Here is an 18788-nt window from a genome sequence, read left to right as displayed (position 1 = left end):
AGGGGACACACAAGTTTCAATAACACCCTGATATTCCAATTGCTCAAGGATTGCCGCGACGTGCGGTCTAGCTTCACAACGCATGGGATATTGGGGTTGCGGCTGGGGCATAGACCGTAATGGAATCTCATGGCAGGGAGACAACCGGTCCCACCCCACCTGAATACGATACACCGCCGGCGCAAGCGCCAGCGCCCACTCCTCAGCGTACACTTCAGCCTGGTCCTTAGGCACTGTGTGCGCAAAGGACGGGAGGATTACCTCCTCCCCTCTAGGAGCTTCTAAAATGAAAGCTGGGGGCCAATCTGCCTCCGCTAGGAGGATATCATAGGTGGTAGTCAGATTATCCCAAAAAATCCCCTTTATTGTACGTTGAGTGTCACCCTCAATTAGTAAGACTATTTCATAAAGTCTGTCAGGGGGAGCCACTCTGGTGTCAGCTGTTTCAACAGTAACCAATACATCAGTTGCTGTCGCCGCCAGAAATGGACGCAGAGCTTGACGGACTATGGTAATTTCCGCTGCGCTGTCCAGTAGCGTCAGCGCCCATGTCCGGTTCCGAAGCTGTGTCCGCACTATCTGAGGCATATCTTGCCGTTAGAGCAGCCACTTTCTTCTTCTGAAACGGGGGTCTTTGTCGTGCAAATTCGTCCTGCTTGCCTTTACCTTCGGTCTGTCGGGGCTGGTCACGTGTTTGTGGAGCACCCCGACCTTTGCCACCGCCTCCGCCACCGGACTGTGAAGCCGATGTTTCCTGTGAAGAACGAGGAGAACGTTGTTCAGAAACCTGAAATCTATCAGGAGACTTAATAGTAGCACGATCACGTAGATCATAAGTGCGTTCACTACCTGACTGAACGGGAGAGGCAGGCCGAGAGCCCTGTTTCTGCTGCTGCTTTCCCTGTTGTTTTGACCGCCAATTTTGTTTCGGAAAGTTTGGACGGTCATCCTTACCAGAGGCTTCCGCCTTACCCTGCTGCTTAATTCCGGGAGTTTTGATCACAGGCTTAACTCCTAAAGAGCTACGACCCAAATCTCTGTACGCAGACGAGATTATTTTCGCAAATTCCCGCGGCTTATCCTCATCAGCAACTTTCTTCAGTTCGTTACGAACTTGGAACTGCATAGCATCACCTTTAAGGTTACACATCATCATGGAAGCCACCAGGTCAAACTGTCCGAGAAGCTGCATTCCTAATTCTACCGCAGACTCCGCACCGTGGTTATCTTGAACACGTTTAATCACGGAGGGCAGCACCGACATAGACGGAGTGCCAAAGCACTGCGAGTACGTCGCTGCAAAGACCTTGCCCCAGTTTACACAATCTTCAATGTCGGGGACCAAGTCTTTAGGCAAACTAATGGTAAGGATCCTGTGTTTCTCCACAGGAGATGTATTCGGATAAACCGCTTCTATCTGGTCAAATTTTTCAGCAAGCCAAAAGGGGAAATCATCCCGCGTTTGGGGGCGCTTGCCCATAACAGAATTAACCATAACAGGACTAATGACCACTGCGTGGTGGTCAGTAGGCTGTCCCGCAACAGCAGGTGCCCCCGCCTGCACATTGCGCGACACATACTGCACCAACGCCCTATAAACCGTAATAAGGGCAGTGTGTAGTACACGCAATTCAGCCACCGTCACCGTGAGGTAACGGGGATGAGGCGTAAATCCGGCTAGTACCGGCCAAGTGGCCCCGGCAATCGATAAAGGGCCCATTCTCGGCGGTATAAGCACATGGGGAAGGGCGCCATTAAACCAAATAAGATGCTGCCAAGCAGATATTGGTATTTCCTGTGTCCTATACGGCGTATAGCTCGCAGGCACGGCAGTGGCAGTGTAAGAATGAAAGGTATTATCGTCCTCACTCACTGCCGGAAGCGTCACCCAAGAGTAGAACAACTCATAAGGATGAGCCGCATCGGCTCCTACCACAAAGATGACGTTCATACCAGTGTCCGGCACCCCATACTGCGTCAAATGACGTTTCAGAGCTGCACGGCTATGCGCCGCAATATCTACCACCATAAGGACAAGCTACACTCGAAGTAATCAGTAGCACAAGGGTTCAATAACCTTTTTAATGATCAAGCTTGAAGAAACCTTAGGTGCGCCATGTTGCAGGGATTCTGCTTATACACAGAACTATGCGTAGAACCCCAGGACCTCAGTGAATTGTGGTGTACCAGAAACTCACCTCAGAACCCAGAACCCAGTATCCGGCTAGCATAAGTGTCCCATTCGTTATCCGAGATTTGGCTCGGCGGTCCCAATGAAAAGACAACCCAGAACAAGCGACTCAGTATATTCTCAAGAATGGTGGGAATCGGAAATACCTGTTCGTATATTATTCTCACATCAGTCCACAACAAGAATAAACAGAGACACGGTGAAAATAAAAAGAGTTTATTTTTATAGACCACGTGTCCTAAGATGCAGTACTTTGGCTAATACAAGCAGACAAATGATTATAATTAAAACCATCAGCATCGTTACAATACCATAGAATATAAAGGGAGTGATCATGTTATAAATGACAGTGGATACTACCACCTTCCCTTTACTAAGAAGCTAATATTATTATTATGCTAATAGAAGGTCTCTTAGGCTTGAATAGGGGACCCCATACCTCAAAGATCAGCTTAGTGAATTCATATCACAGGAGCATCAGGAGTCTTCTCGCAGGAAGGCTCGTCTTCGGTCTGAATATTAAACATGATGTCTGCAATATTAAAAGCACCAGCTTTCAGGTATTCGCAGCTGCCTGTGTGTTATGGCTAAATAGTGGGTCGATCAACCTAGAGTGGAAAACATGCATTGTCTAACGACCCAGACTGTTTTGTCACACCATGTACAGACCAAGGTCGCTGCGCAGAGCTCGGGATGGTAACAACAGATTGCTCTCATGGGAGGCAAAGCTCGAGTCAGCAGTTTGTTTAATCAATAACATGTAAACGTGCAGTGTCGTGCGCAAAAACAGCAAGATGGCTTTCTAACATCTAACGTGGTTATGCTAACTTAACAATAATGGACGTATTAAGGGATTCCTTACTACAGTGGGCACAGCGCTTGAAAGACACAGCGCTCAGCAAGCACAGCGCTAGGTGGACACAGCGCTTGGAAGACACAGCGCTTTACCTGCAGTTCTTGGAGGGCCCACAGCGACAGTCCAGGTCAGCACTTGTCTTAGGGGGAAAGGAGATGGCAGGTCCCCCTGGTAGGCTTATTAGGGGGAGAAGGGGGTTGAGTTGGCAGTCATCAGTGGCAGGGTGGGTCCCTGCAGCACACTTGAGATGGTCCCCTGGGTTCCCCCCTCACCAGGCAAGATCAGCAGGCAGGCAGAGTCCCTCATCTAACTTGGGTACAGCAGGGCCTAGACTCAGTCAGTCCAAGTAGTGTAGGTTTCTCCCCTAGGCCCAACCACCTACGCTCTGGCAGAGGTTCCCCCATGTCCAGTGGTGCCCCAACTGACTGGCTCAGTTTCCTTCCTTTCCTCTTATACCCCCAGGTCAGGTGACCCTCCTGTTAAGGCGGCAAAGCATAATCCCTCCCAGGGCTGGAAGGTTCCAGGAGCTTCCACATAACTGTCTATGGGACAAAAAGGCGTGATGGTAAAGATACTGTATCAAGATGTCCCAGCCTGCTCCTAACCACTAGTGTGTGTATGCAGTGGCCACTACGCAGTAGCAGGGGCCAGGGCAGCCATGTTGTTAGGAGAGAGCACCTGCACCTCAGCACTGTTTAGCAGTGGTAAGGCACCCAGAGACCTAGGGCCAACAAAAAGATGGCGGCAAAAATGAGGCGACAAGGGTAAAAAAAAACCCGGGGTAGACCACCCTAGGGCTGACAGGTCTAACACACCCTCTCCTCATTGCAGGTACTAAAATGTAAGTTTTTGTCATGCCGCTTTGATTACTGTAGTCTGCCCTCTATGTTCAACCTGTTTCAGCGTATTTGCTTTGTGTTGCCTGGGGGGCCAAACCAGGAGTGCAAACGCCGACCGCCGCAATTTTAGTAGTTTCCTGCCATCAATCTTAATTTACCTGCCACACTTCCCCTAGAGCCAGGAGATCCACAGCCACAGACACCCCGGTGTTGGTCCTTGAAGCTCACAGTTAGTTTTAAAGAGGTGTCCAATCTTTTCAGACTTTAAAAAAAACTGTTACGAGTTTATATTAGTTCATCAGCCTTTTGGAGAGTTAACACATTAACACTAAGCCCTAAAAATTAATTTAAAGCACTTAAGCCACAGCCATGACAGCGTGTGACAGTAACCGCACGTGATCGTCACCACAAAGCCATTACCACGCATATGCCTTTATCATGCGTCGTAAATGCATACTCGTGGTAAAAGCATGCGTGGTAAAGGCATATGCGTGGTAATGGCTTTGTGGTGACGGTCACGCGTGGTTATGACCGCGTTGTAATGGCTGATTCCCTTTTCAATTGTGTACTGCTTGTTTACCTGAAAAATTAAGGAAATCCCTTAGGGATACACAGAGGTTGTTTTCAGTTTTAATTTTGACCCCACATATATCCAGCATCACTTATTTGGATCTCCCTCATTGGTGGCTAGGAACAGAAATGCGGGTAAAGTCTTACCATGGTGGAGTAGACTAGACAATGATTAAGCATGTCACAACCATGTGGGCGTGGCTTCTGCCCAGAATCTCCTTTCTACTTTGTCCCATAAGATGCTAGCACTGGGCAAAATATGCCAGTTGCAATATTTCCCTACCTTATCTTGCGTGTTCATTTGTTATATGTGTGAAGGGTATGTTGTAGGAAGTGGAGATCTCTCCCTCCCTTTACGTGGTATATATAAACAGGAGGATGTAACTCATCTGACCTCCACTTGCCCAGGACTGGCAGAACAATATACATTTTTCTGAAATCAATTCTGCGCCAATCCAATTAATTTCAATTCAAGTCATGGCATTTATAGAGTGCAGAACTGCCTCCTGTGAGGTGTCCCTCCGCTAAAATAAGGGCTTTGCAAATATAAGAGTGCTGTGGACCTGTACTTGAAGAGTGGTCATTCACCGATGTTGGCTTGTTTGACAAAATTCATGACTAAGGTGTCAAAAAGTTTCATAAGGAGGGGTAACTGAATAAGCCTGATGTGAGATGAAAGCTTTTCTGCAGAATGCTGGGAACCTTCAAAGGAGACTTTCATAGGACATTGGGGACCATAGTAGAATGACTTGATCACCTTTTTTAATTTAAACAAAAAAAAAAAACAATTTTCAGAGTGTGACAGCAAGGGAAGTGTTTTTTTTTGTTTTTTTTTAAGCATTGCAGTATTTTAGGCTAAATGTATGCCAAGGATGATGTGTTTCACATTCTGTAATAATTTCATCTAATAGATAATAAATTACAAATCTGATTCTGGTGTACTTTGAAGTTGCAGTTGTCTAATTGGTTCCATTCCCATGGATAGAGTATCCTGGTGCTAGCATGTATGAGGGTTGGGAACCAATCACATAGGAGGATATGTGGAGAAAAGATTGAATGTTGGAGAGTTGTAGAATTTGAGCAGGCATTTCTCTGCTCTGAGATTTAGAGGAAGGCTGTTCCATGCTTTGGTGATGATCATGCTGAAGGTGCAGCCTCTCATATGAACATTCCTGAGTTTAGGAATGTGTACAATGTGCTACAACTTGCGTAAAGCATCTAGTTCAGGATTTATAGTGAAAAGAGTGATGACACATAGTTACTGGTTGCAAGGCTGTAGAGGTTTTTGTGACAGAAGCAAAGTGATTTGAACAGCCATTATTTACGCATTGGTAGCAAATAAAGGGTAGTCAAGTGGGAGCAGATGTGAGCCATGTTTCAGATAAAGAATGAGATATGCAGCCATGTTCTGGATCAGTTGTACCTTACCCAGTGAAGACTCAAAGAAAAGATAATTGCAGTAATCAAGCCTGGATTTTGTAATTGCTTGAACCAGGGTTTCCCTTGTCAAGCTAGAAAGCAGAGGAGGATCTTCCTGTTAAATTTCATTATTAGAAAACAGAAGTTTATTTGTGGATGTGTGCTTCAAGAGTCAGATGTTAATCGAAAACTATGCCACCGTTCGGGTTTGTGCATGTCTGACTACAAATTAACAGTCAAAATCGAGGAGTTGCTAAAGACAATTAGTTAATTCTTGTCCATATTTAACCTCTTTAGTGCAGCCATCAGCACGTTCCAAATGGCTACAAGGCTTTTAAAGTGCAGCCATCAGGAATGTGTTGATAGCCACAAAAGAAAAGAAAATGCTTCTGGTAGAAACACCTGAAGTAATTACTTTTTAAAAAATAAAAGTCAGGACACAAGGGAGAATCGTCTCCAACATCCCCAGTGGTGGGGATGGGGGAGCATACATCTGCCCACTGAGCACCAGTCTCTGAGGTAGAGGCATCACTGGAGTGGCGTTCAGCCCAGTCATACACTTGAGGTGTTGCTTTGATTAGCAAAAGGGCCGGAACATTGGGTGGTAGGAATTTTGTGGAGCCCCACAGATTCCAAACCTTTCCCTCACAGAAATGTGAGTGTGTGATTTTAGCTAATGCCTGAAGTTTGTAGGGCATTATGGGTAAATGTAGTGGGATCCCCTCAAGTCTCACCTTATTAGGCTCCCCTGAGTGTCTCATTTCAGAATGTCTCCAGAAGGTGGTTGAGCTTGGGGCCAAATCTTGCAGCTGTCCACATCACCAAAAATGCTCATTTATAAGTCAGAAATTATGTGTCTCTGCATCGCATTTTGAGGACTGTCCTTTCTCATGTGCTAGGATTATTATTTGCGGTGGGCCCCTAGCGACCTCAAGGTTCAATTGCAATTCTTGTTAGGGGGAACCCTCAAAGCTGATAAATTACCCTGAGCTAAGCCCCTGGTTAGCTGTAGCACTCAACAGACAGACTTTAATTAGGGCAATGGGTAACATATTTATGCAGTACCAAAACATTAAAAAATGACAAAAAAACAGGCAATAAAATCCCAAACCAAATCAGAAAACAGAGGACATTTAATAAACAAAATTACCCCAAAATGTTAAAAATCCTACAAGGCGAACTGGCAATATGAATTGTTGAAAATGTTAAGTAAAAATATCGCCAAAAAAGCAGAAAGCAACAATGACAGTCAATGGTCACCGTAGACCTGGACCTAAGCCTTATGTGAGGCCAAACGCGATGGAGCATGGGTCGGATATGCCAACAAGGTTCATTTTTGTAAAAAACTTTGCCTTCTGACTTGGCCCATTAAGTCTCACTTCCATTTCTAAGGCCCCCAGGAAATGAAGAGACTCATGGGTGTCAGGAAGAAGCCAACAACAGAGTCCAGTCCAGTACAGTTGCCACTGGTCAGCCGAGCAGCCCCTCTCATGTCAAAGACAGCAGTTGCTATTCTCTCCTCATTTTCTGGAAGTCCATAAAGTGTTCTGTCCAGTTGCCTTGGAGTGCCACGTTTAGGCCCAGTACCAGCAAGTGGACGGAGGTGATCTAACCAATGAGGCTTATGTTACTGGGCCAACCCTACAAACTTTTTCATTAGTTCCTGTTTACCCAAAATGCAAAATTTCAGGGCATTTTTAAGATGGCGAAAGTCTTTGGCCACTCTAAAATTGGGGTCTGAGGGCTAGGGAGTTTGTGAGAGTGTTGTTGAGTTTAACGACACCACAGTCACCACAACAAATCCAGAGACAGGCATCTGGTAGAACAAAGCAGCGTTCTTCAACAACTAGACAGGGGATAATTGTCTTGCCATCCTGTCCGCTCTGTTTAAGTGCACCACCAGGGTTACATCCAACTTTACCATTGAATTGTATTTTTAACAACTATTAAATTTAGTGGTTTCATTATTTTTCTAGCAGGTCCCTTTTCCTAGTTAGCAATGTTACTATTTTAATATGCACTGGCCTGCCACACTGAAAATAGTTTTTTAGGCCTTGCCACTGTAGGAACATGGGGATACTAGCAATTTCTACCTGTCCCACTTTTAAATACCATGCCTTCGATTTTGTGCACTACAAGGCTTAACCAGGGGTAACTTACTAATATTTAAAATGGAGGATTTTTTGTCTATCAAAGTGGAATACTTTAACGGGTCGCACTTCAGGAATTATGCTGTGACAGTCAAGCTACTCAGGGTAGTCCTGAAGCCATGTTTGCACTGCCACTATAGTGGATGGCACAATATGTGGTGCACTGAATAAGTGGCATTTAACTTCTAGATCCTAGGTTCACTTACTACACAATATACAAACGACTTTGAGGGAAGTATTTCAGGCTAGTTAAATGTACCAATCAGAGAAATGCCTATTGAGCCATGTTTAAAGGAGGCGGGCCAAAGATACTTTACTACTTGTTAGTGCACAGAGCTGTACACACAGCAAAAATAGGGTTAAGGCAAAGGTGAAAAATGTGGGTGGACCATGCAGAAAAGGCAGATTTCCTAAACTTGGTCACACAATTAAGGAAGTGTTTTCATCGAGGAAGTGTGGGAACAATAGCTTGCAGGAATTTCGAGAATCAACACCAATTCCAGAATGATTCCTCACTGAAATGTGCAGAAAGTTGATGTTTTTACCCATGTTTGATGATCACAAGTTGGCAGCGCACACCTTTGGCATTTCTCTCCTTCTACGCAACAACATGAAATGTGATACTAAATGGCATATCAGCAACAACCAGCGATAATTAACGCTAAGCGCGCTTAGCGCTAGGATAATTATCGCCGGCTAGCGTGGGTTTTTATCGCTGAGATAGCTTGCTATTAGCAACGCTTATCTCAAAAGCGATAAAAATCCTAGCGCTAACTGCCAAACGAAGTTTGGCGATAGCTTGCTGATAGGGCCTCACATACTTAGCCATGATATCCACCTTACATAGGATATCATGGCTAAATCAGTTTCAAAGCAGGCGTAAAGAAAGTAGCAATAACAGAGGTCATCGCTACTTTTCTTGTCGCTATGCTGCTTTGTGTAAGGCTTGATAATAGGAGAAATGTCGCTCTCATCTTTGCATCTCATTAGAGATGTAAAGATGGGCATTAGGAATTCAGGCGCTAAGGCAAGGTTTCACGCGATAGCATGACCTTGCTGATATAGCGATAAAATTATCGCCGCTTTTCGGCCAAAAACAGCTGCAAAAGCGGCGATAATTTTATATCGCCGCCTTGTAGATATGCCCCTAAGTGAGTAGGTCATTTTACGGCACAAAACCACAACATAGCTTGTACATCTTCTCCAATTTGGCATTTGATAGTTCTAGGCCACCTCATGCATTCAAACAAAATCCTGCTCATACATTCAAATAACCTATTCATTTGAGGGTAATACAATGAGCTTTCAAATGTCTGTCTCCTAATAGCTTGAGAAAGTTCTCCATTTCCTACCCCACAGATTGTACTCCATTATCTGAAATGAGAACTCCCGAATACCCTTCCTTTGAAAAGACTTCTATGAGGAATTCCACTGCTTTTCTAGAAATCAGTTCATAGAGAAACATTTTGTTTTAATGTATTGTTTTTGACACTACAACTTACTTATGCAGCTGTATATTTAGATTGATCACAGATTTATATTGAGTTATATGCCAAGCTATTTCCCAATTATCCTAAGTCATAATACTATACCCAAGAGTATTAACTTCAAATACCTTTCCCACCCTAGCCCTCTAAGAACATTAACATTTACATTTGTGTTCTCACCTCAATTAATACAGTTTAGATTGAAAATTCAGATCAGTGAGATTATTGTACCCTTCACATTGCTATGTTGTAACAATAACATCCTGGTCTAAACGGCCCGTATTTGTTCAATTGTTGCACGTATTTAGAAGTATTCCTCAAAATACATTTCTATAAAGAAAGATTTTCTAAAGAGAAGTTCTAATGGCATGTTCATTATCTCTACTATGAGATTTCAGTGCTTTTAGCGTAATATCCCAACTAAGAACACAATTTGTTTTCCTCAGACCAACATGATCCTGGGTCATAAGACTTCCATGCTTTAGCACTGGTGATTACATCTTTCATCCAATCAAAGTTAGGCTGAAATTGCTCATTCCATTAAAACAAAACACTCCTTTTTAACATGTGAGAGAGGCATTTTATCCTAGTAACTTACTTCGGTATGGATTTTGAGTGAAACTCACACAATTCAGGAAAGGATTTAAGTTGTTCTTGAAAGGAGAACATTCCACAAATGTCTTAATTAGACCTGGGTATGGCTTCATGCCCTCTTGGATAATAAAATGACCCAACCATTCCCTTTTCTTCTTCCAGAACTGTCATTTGCCATTATTTAACACACTCAATTCTTCATTCAAATTGGCATTATGTTCTGTGACGTCTTTAGCATATATCAGTACATCATCCTAGTAGACTACGAACCCACTAATACCATTCAATAGATGGACCATAATCCTTTGAAATACTGACGCTGCCAATGCCAAACCAAAAGACATTGGGCACAACTAAAAAGTACCAATAGGCGAGTTGAACACAGTGAGATGTCTGGGTCTCACATTTTAACTCTACCTGGTGATATGCTGCTGCTAAGACAATTTTGGACAACCATGCAACACCACCTGACAATTCTAGGAGATCTCTGGTTTTGTTAAGAGGATGAGTACCAACCCAGTTCTTTTTGCCAGAACAGAGCAAAGTCAATACAAATCCTCATTTCATAATGGACTCAACGGGTTTCAATAATGCCTCGCTCACACATTGTGCACAACTCTTTCTCTAGATCAGACCCCATGATGAAAGATACACCCCTCAACTTGTCTTTAATGGGCAAAGCCAGGTGATATACTTTAGCATGAAGGTACAATAATGCTTGAAACAGAGCACAGGTCAAACATTCATATTGAATCCCATTGAGCATTTCTTCCCTTACTTCAGGCAAACGTTTAAGCAAGAACATGCATGGTAAATAGCTCTGTGTTCCATGCGCCTCTCCACAGCTACATGTTTCAGCTTCTGCACTGGCATGATGCAGGTAGCCCTGTGCATGCATTCATGAGGACTTTTGTGCATGCGTTCCAAAACCTTGCCATTCATTCCACAGCCATGCGGTGTGTTCAACATAGATTTCAAGGTGGGCAATGGGAACGATGTGTATTTCACCATATGTTCTACTGTATCACAGTCTGAAAATGGCCCTGCAACTTATATTGGGATTCAGTTCTGTAACAGGACCCTGATCGGCTGGTAAAATTGTCTGAGGGAGGAGCGACAGAAAAAAACCATGAAATGACCAGCAACTTTTGAAATCATGGAACAGCAGGAATACAACCTGGGGCACTGTGTACGGTTCAATATCCACCTTCTGCTCCAACTCATCACCACAATAATGTTGTGAGATGAAAGAAGACACAGGTCCCATGTTGAGTCGAAAGGTAAGTTTAGGATGACAGGAAGGGGACCGGCCAGCTAAAGGGTTTACAACACTAATGCATCAACTCACTCGATCCTTTAAAACATAACTAACATTTCAATGCACTCCAATCATTGGCAAACTCTACAGAGCTCAACATTCTTTGACCAGAGGGTTTGTCAAGAACTAATCTCAGACATACCAAGGCTGCATTCATGTTTTCAGTGTCTATTGGGAGATACCTTATCTGAGATGATAACTGGGTTTGTGAGTGGTTCTGCAGAAAGAGGTTGCGTATGAAAGAATGGCAATTATTGTTAGAAGGGTCTTGGTGACGTCCAAGAGCGCAGTGAGTTTGTGTGTACATTAAAGGTTCCCATTCAGGTATGTTGTGTATTATAATGCTGTATATGCTCAGTATTGTCAACGTGAATGATTATGTTAAGGATTTTTTCATTAATGAACATTTTGATGGCCTAGCACATCACTGAGCGTTAGAATCTGCCTTCCTCCTGGTATGTGTCACTGCCACTGTCTGCTTCATCACCACTCCTCAGTCTCCACATTCCTCTGTCTTCACTTCCTCAGTCTCACCATTTCTATGTCTCGCTTATTGTTGTTCCCCTCTTATTTCTCTCCCTTACTCTGCCTTCCTGTTTCTCTTTATTATGACCCAACTCAGACTGTCAGGTGAAGTCTCCCCTGTTTGTCTCCTAACACCTGGCTTCTCCTCCTCTAAACTCTTCTACCTTGCCTTTCTTCACTCTCAACAATTATCTGACACTCTGATTGATATCCCCCCCCTCAGGATTGTTGCTCCTCCTGTTCCCCTGTCACTCTATGTCCCACCCTATTAGTACTTCACACTCTTCTGTGAACTCATCCTTATCTCAGCCACTGATGACACCTCCTGCTGCCTCCATATTCCTACTCCTGTGTCTTAGCTTCTCATTTTAGTCACTCTTCCGTCTTCCTGAAACTACCTACTTCATCTCACTGCCCTGCTGCAACTGGGTTTCCTATCTCCTCATTTCTCTCATTCCCCTGCCTCATGGGGAGATATGCACAAAAAGGTACACTGGTGCCTGCTCCTCCATGAAGGCATATATAGCTATCACAATGCATTTTGGAAATGTCTGCTGTGCTCAATGCTCAATTTCAATGCACCAATATTGCCACGTGTTTGAGCTACATTTCAGACACTAACTGATCACCCTTACCCATAATCTACTCACAAGAATAGGAAGCATGCTGTGTAACATCAGCATTAATTATGTAATCTGATATGTCTGCCTCTGGCAGCACTATTCATAGTATATTATGTTTCCTGCTGTATGAAGTTGTGCTATATATAGACTGCAATATGTCCTGGATTGTGTTTGTGTTGGGTTTTAGTCTTTGTGGGCAGGGTCTAAATCATGATGGTTTTTGTGGAGCAGGGCAGAGCCATGCACTTGCTTTTATGCAGCTGCTGGACATAAAGGCCCAGATTTAGAAGTATGTCAAGGAATGCAGCACAGCTCTCATAGTTGATGTGCTGCATTTTGTGACAGAGAAAGAGCAGGAAAGTGTCATATCTGCAGAGGTATGGCACTATCCCGCTCCCTCCCTAGTGCTGACATAGAATCATGATGTCTACCACCACGCACACATCTACATGAGTCTAGCATAGGTTGTGTACTGGAAGGGTACCTTTCCACTAGAAAATACTGTGCCTAGATAAACTTTCAAACTTGTCCCACCTTCAGATGTGCGCTGTAGAGTGAAGCCCACATACAAAGTGGGAAAAGTTAGGCGACATAAAACCATTTCTCTTTAAACATCTGCTTTGAAGTGGTGTTATTTGTTGGTACAAACCTCTGTTTACTATTGTTAGTAGATAGTGTTGTTCATCAAAATCCATGGGTGGTTCAATAGGGACGCCCATGTCTCATCCTTTGCACTGCTTTTCATTCCTTTCAGGCACCTTCTCAGTATAAAACAAGTTTTGCACTGGAAAGTTAAAAAAAAAAATCTTTTGCACTGGCTTACATCAATTTTGTTAGGCAAACCCAGTGCAAATTTTTTGAAAATCTCTGCCGAAGTAATTAAAACAGTCACTCAGTTCGGTTTGCGCCAGTAAAGCCCATCATGATACAGCCCATGGTGTCCTCCCCTTGCTCGCGTAGAATGGTGAAAATTCACCTCAGTGAAAAAAATCTATAGCATCAAGTAACATACCTCAACCTCACAAGATTGCCACATATAGAAATAAGTTGTGGGGTTTTGCTAATGATGCCTTAACCACTAACAGCTGACAACTTATTTTGAAAATCAGAAAAGGTTTCAGAACTGCCCAAAGTAAAGTTCGAAAAATTGCCCCTGAAAATAAAGTACTTTTCCTACAATATATGTTTAATGTAACCCTGTGTGCAACAGCTTTGTGGAAGATTTACTATGTGCACTTCTGCAAGGAGGTAGATTTAATGAAAAGATCTAGATCTCCTTTATTCTAGTTGCTCTTCAGATGCATTGCACATAGAGCTTTCTTTTTTGTTTATTTTTTTTAGTGATGTTCTACTGCTGGTATTCTATTGTTATGCAAAATTTGGAAATCAGTATTTTATCAATGTTTATACAGCTTTCTAATGGAAAAATCTTTCCCAATGCATGCATAATATGCTGTTTTTATTCCAGTGCAGCATTTGTTTCAGATTAACCAGGATTATTCCCGCCCACTCCATTGACAGTGTTTGCTGGGCTTCTGGTACACTCTCTGAAGAACAGTCTTTGCATTTTGTTTTTCCTATCTATGTCTTCCAGTATAGTGCTTCGCTCAGTCTGGCTGGTTTAGTGCACGCTTAATGGCTCAGGACCTTCAGCTTTAGAGTTAGGTGATCAGGGTACTCCATCCACCACTCTATCGGGAATGAGTGAACAGTCATGGGTCCACCAGGGAAACCTTACACCGATCCCGAGTGGATATGAGTTGCTGTATGGGTGGATAATTCTGGACTTGCGGCGCTACAATTGTTAAGGCCCAATTTTATATGTGGTACAATCCTCGTAAATGGCTACACCCAAGAGCCATTGAAAAGATAAGGTTTAAGAAACAGTGGAGGGTAGTGCCTTCTTGAATGGTCCACGTCAATGGATAATCAACATCAAGAACATTGCTCGAAAGGGAATCGTTTGGGTTGTTTTTATTCGTATTTTTGTCACAGGAATGTAAATATCAATCGTGAAAGAAAAAGCAAGGAGCCGACACGTGTTTCGCCCTAGTGGCCCATTGGCCGTGGGCTTTTTCAAGGCAGTTAGAAGTAATCGTCAGGGTCTTCCTGTGGATGTAGGAAAAACAATCTCTGCGGTCTCGGGGAAGTCGAATGAAATGAACTGTCAGATAGATTCTCTAATAATCTATCTGATTACTTCTAACTGCCTTGAAAAAGCCCACGGCCAATGGGCCACTAGGGCGAAACACGTGTCGGCTCCTTGCTTTTTCTTTCACGATTGATATTTACATTCCTGTGAAAAAAATACGAATAAAAACAACCCAAACGATTCCCTTTCGAGCAATGTTCTTGATGTTGATTATCCATTGACGTGGACCATTCAAGAAGGCACTACCCTCCACCGTTTCTTAAACCGATCCTGAGTGGCCCCCACCTTAGATGAATACGGCCAGGGTGCCAGGGAAGAGAATTGTTTGATTTTCTTAAAAAAGCTCCAGTCATTTGGTGCCAGCTTCTCCGAAGGCCAGAAATCTCCAGGAGGCAGGCTCTGGTCTCTAAATATGACTCACTGCGGTGCATCTGCCAACTTTCAATTATGCCCTTTATTATGTTAGAAGATAATAACCTCTGTGCACAGTTCACTATCCTAATCAATGCTAAAAGCTCTAAAATATGTAGTTATGGTCCCAGGAGCCCACACCATGGTACTTTGTGGAATAATTAACCATTGGATTTGCAATGTTGCTTTATTAAGCACCTGGGCCAAGATTTATCAAAGGACTGTTTTGCCCTTGCGTCATGCACGGTGACACAAGGGTAATGCCATAACTAGTAAGGGGGACCCCCTCTGAGAGAACTAAGGTCAGGGAGAAGAGGGTAACGCAACCAAGAGATATATAACAAGCTCCCTCACGACCTATATTTCTTTAGTTTAAGTGTACAACATCATATAAGGGCTACACATGCGATTTATACAATTTGACACTTTAGCCATATGATGTAATTTATCATCATTATTTTATTCGAAAGTACATATACAATTCTTTTTCCTTTTCCTGTTTTTTATAAATACAAAACCATGAAAATATACGTTTACATTTATGTGCAATATATTTTATACATGGTTATACACTCCTAAACATTTAAGGAACAAATATAATGTGCGGTTCCAGACCCCTACACAAATATATATAATCAGCGATCATCAGTTCTCAAACTCACTCAATCACAATCAAAACACATTCTCACATCATCCAATATTAACCACCCTTCATATCTGGATCATGGGGAGGCCTAGAATTAATTGGCCCCCATCCCCTTTTGATGATCTAAGTTCAACAGGGTTGCTCAGAATGTTACAAGGGTAACGCCATCCTTAAGTCAGATTTACCAAGCATTGCAAACTCACCTTGCATGGCTTAGTAAATTGGAATATCGCAAGGCAGCAATAGTCACTGCATTGCGCTACCCTGCATCGAGAAGGCTTTACATGGGTGGAGAGTGGGTGACCCCACGCACCCACCAAGTATTTTGCTGGATCCCAGATTCACCAAGACACATAAACCTGGTAATGCATCAAAATTGTATGCATGCCCAATGCGGTTGCCACAATGAGAAATATCTTTATTCTGCAGCACAATTAAATTAGATGCTTCTAAGGATTGTGTTTAGGTGGGAAGGTTTCCCTTCCTGCACAAAACCAACCCTGGTGTAACACTGGCACCCGTACACAAAGGTGCAAGGGTGCCTAAATTGGCTCCTGGAAGTCACAAATGCCCCAGCGCCAGTATCAGCTGCATCGGGCAGCAGTGGTGAGTCGGGGGGCTTAAAAAAGAAAAGGAAAGAACATTTAAACTTACCTTAGAAGCAGCTGCCTCTCCTCTGTCCTCCTTGCCACGATGCAGGAACAGAAAGCACCCTATCTTCTAGGCTCTTCTAGCTAATCATGACACTGCTGACAGTAGCGTTGTGATTAGTCTGAGCGCTGCGGTTCAGTGCTCAGATGGGAACATGGAGCCTGCAGATGTTCTCCACCCAGGCTGTGAATTGCAGCCAGTGGAGAACATGCAAAGTGCACATGACTGTTTTGCCAGCCCAAGACGGGCGGCCATACTGTCATGCACACTTGGAGAGTGCCTACCAATCCTCCCCTGCTTTGTGGGCAGCCTTGCCTTGCACCAACAGAGCCGCGAGGGAAAAATAAAATGGTAATAACATGGCATTATAATTATTGAATTATTCTAGTGGGGCAACGCTCCTTCGCCTTAGCGGAGGTGCTGCCCCTGCCCAACGCAGAGAGAGAGCAGGAATGTACCATACCTTAGTACATTTGGCAAATTCATGCCCTCTCCATTTGGTGCAGTACAGCGCAGCAAGTTGCCTTGCTGCGTTGCGCTGCATCAAATATTGATTAAACTTCCCCCAGAAACCTGGCAACTTTCTGCGCTCTTCACATTTTAGAGAGTGATCTAGCAAATGTGCAGTAATTCATACCAGGTTATGCCCCTACTATGCAGTGTGACACATTTAACCACTATTGGCATTTTTACTAAGATCTGGGAAGTGATGTTTTCACTTTTACAACTGTAAGTGTGGGTCTGTGGATCCTTGCATGCAAATCACTGTTGACAAAAGCACCAGAACTGGTTGAAGGTCTCACACATGACATATAGATACACTGTATCTGTAAATTCTGTCATTATCCCGGTCTGGACTCTGGAAAGTTTCGACATCCCCGTCACATACAATGCTAATACACTGCCAATGTGTACCTGACACTCCGCCGTACATCGAATGCTTATGCCATATGTCCTGCAATAGATATTGACTTGCAAGAAGGGATTAATGTAAATTTTTTCAAATCTGTTACCAGACCCTGTCGTGGTTGGTTTGCCCGCATTCTAAAACTACCCTGCGTTGACTGCACTGTCCAGATCACCCACGGTGGTTAGACTGTGACACTCTGCCATCTGATTAGAATGTAAACATGCTTGGAAATGTTTAAAGGTGTATTAGGGATGCCATGATATGCAGAATGTTATTATACACTATACATTATTGTGCAGAATGAAATTGATATCTATTTTCAGTGTTGAATTTAAATCATCTCTCATTGACTCAGCTTTCCTCTTTCATGGTTACAGGGCTTCCAGTCCCTGAGGAGGACCAGGGAACCAAGCCATGACCCACTGGATCTTCAGGAAAAGAATCCTTCAGATGAGCAGCAGTGGATGGCGGTCCACACTAATCTTGATATAATGATGGTACATGTTGGAACCTCTCTACATTTGAAAAGGACAGTGAGGACTCATAGAAGGACTTGTTCAAGATTGTACATCACAGGATAGGGGAACGTTGTTCAATCTCCTGTCTTCATGTTTCCTGTTGCTGGGTCCTCTACCAATGACATCTGATCACTAGCCCTGCTCAACAACATCACAACATAAAACCTTACAAAAAATAACAGTACTGTCCCAAAATTCATTCTCCCATTAAGTGTCACAGCTACCTGTTGCAGTATTTTTTTTATAGAATAGACCGCTACCGCCTCCAAAAAAAAGAAACTACTACAGCATGTTACTGTGAGACCCGGGATCCCTGGTTAGCTGAGGTAGGTACCTTAGGCCAAATAGGGACCCTCGTTTCCACATCAGGGAAAGGAAGGATACCTTCTTAGATAGCCCCAGCTCACCCCCTCGGTAGCCTGGCACGAGCAGCCAGGCTTATCTTCAAGGCAAATCTGTATTGTATTTGCAACCACGTTCACAGCAACCTAATGATGACACCACGAATGGAATCCACACAAGTTTAATAAAAACTAGTATAAATTTAAATAAAAAGATATATGATAAGACCACACGATATTAATCCAACATATGCGAATTTATAATATTCCTCCTGGCTGGTTGTTAGGCCAGCCAGCTCTTGTAAGTTCTGGCGACATTAATGAGCACTTCTAAACGTTCCACTGTGGTCTTGATGCAATGCTATGCAGTTTGTAATGCTAGAATCAGGCACTTCGCAATGTAAAAATAATGCAGTTCGTAATGCTAGAATGAGGCACTTTGAAATGTAAAGATAATGCAATGCGTAACGCAACAATCAGGTAGTTCGTTATACAACCTAACGCAATGCGTAATGCAACAGTTAGGTACTTCGTTATGGAGAAATAATGCAATGCATAATACTCTAATCAGGTAGTTCGTTATGCAG

The 18788-nt window shown here is 43.4% G+C and overlaps 1 protein-coding gene across 1 annotated transcript in view; it reads left to right on the top strand.

The window, feature by feature from the left end:
- LOC146822222 (uncharacterized) overlaps positions 1–18030 on the top strand; it is a 563188-nt gene extending 545158 nt beyond the window's left edge. The window contains exon 26 of the mRNA XM_085609987.1: positions 17720–18030. Coding sequence (XP_085466113.1) covers positions 17720–17760 — 41 coding nt within the window. The 3' untranslated portion in view covers positions 17761–18030. The remainder of the gene's footprint in view (positions 1–17719) is intronic.
- Positions 18031–18788: the final 758 nt, after the last annotated feature.

The sequence above is a fragment of the Triturus cristatus genome, chromosome 6, assembly GCF_964204655.1.
Source record: "Triturus cristatus chromosome 6, aTriCri1.1, whole genome shotgun sequence".
Taxonomy (NCBI): Eukaryota; Metazoa; Chordata; class Amphibia; order Caudata; family Salamandridae; genus Triturus; species Triturus cristatus.
Note: the sequence above shows the minus strand (reverse complement) of the source record. Positions and strands in the feature narration are given on the sequence as shown.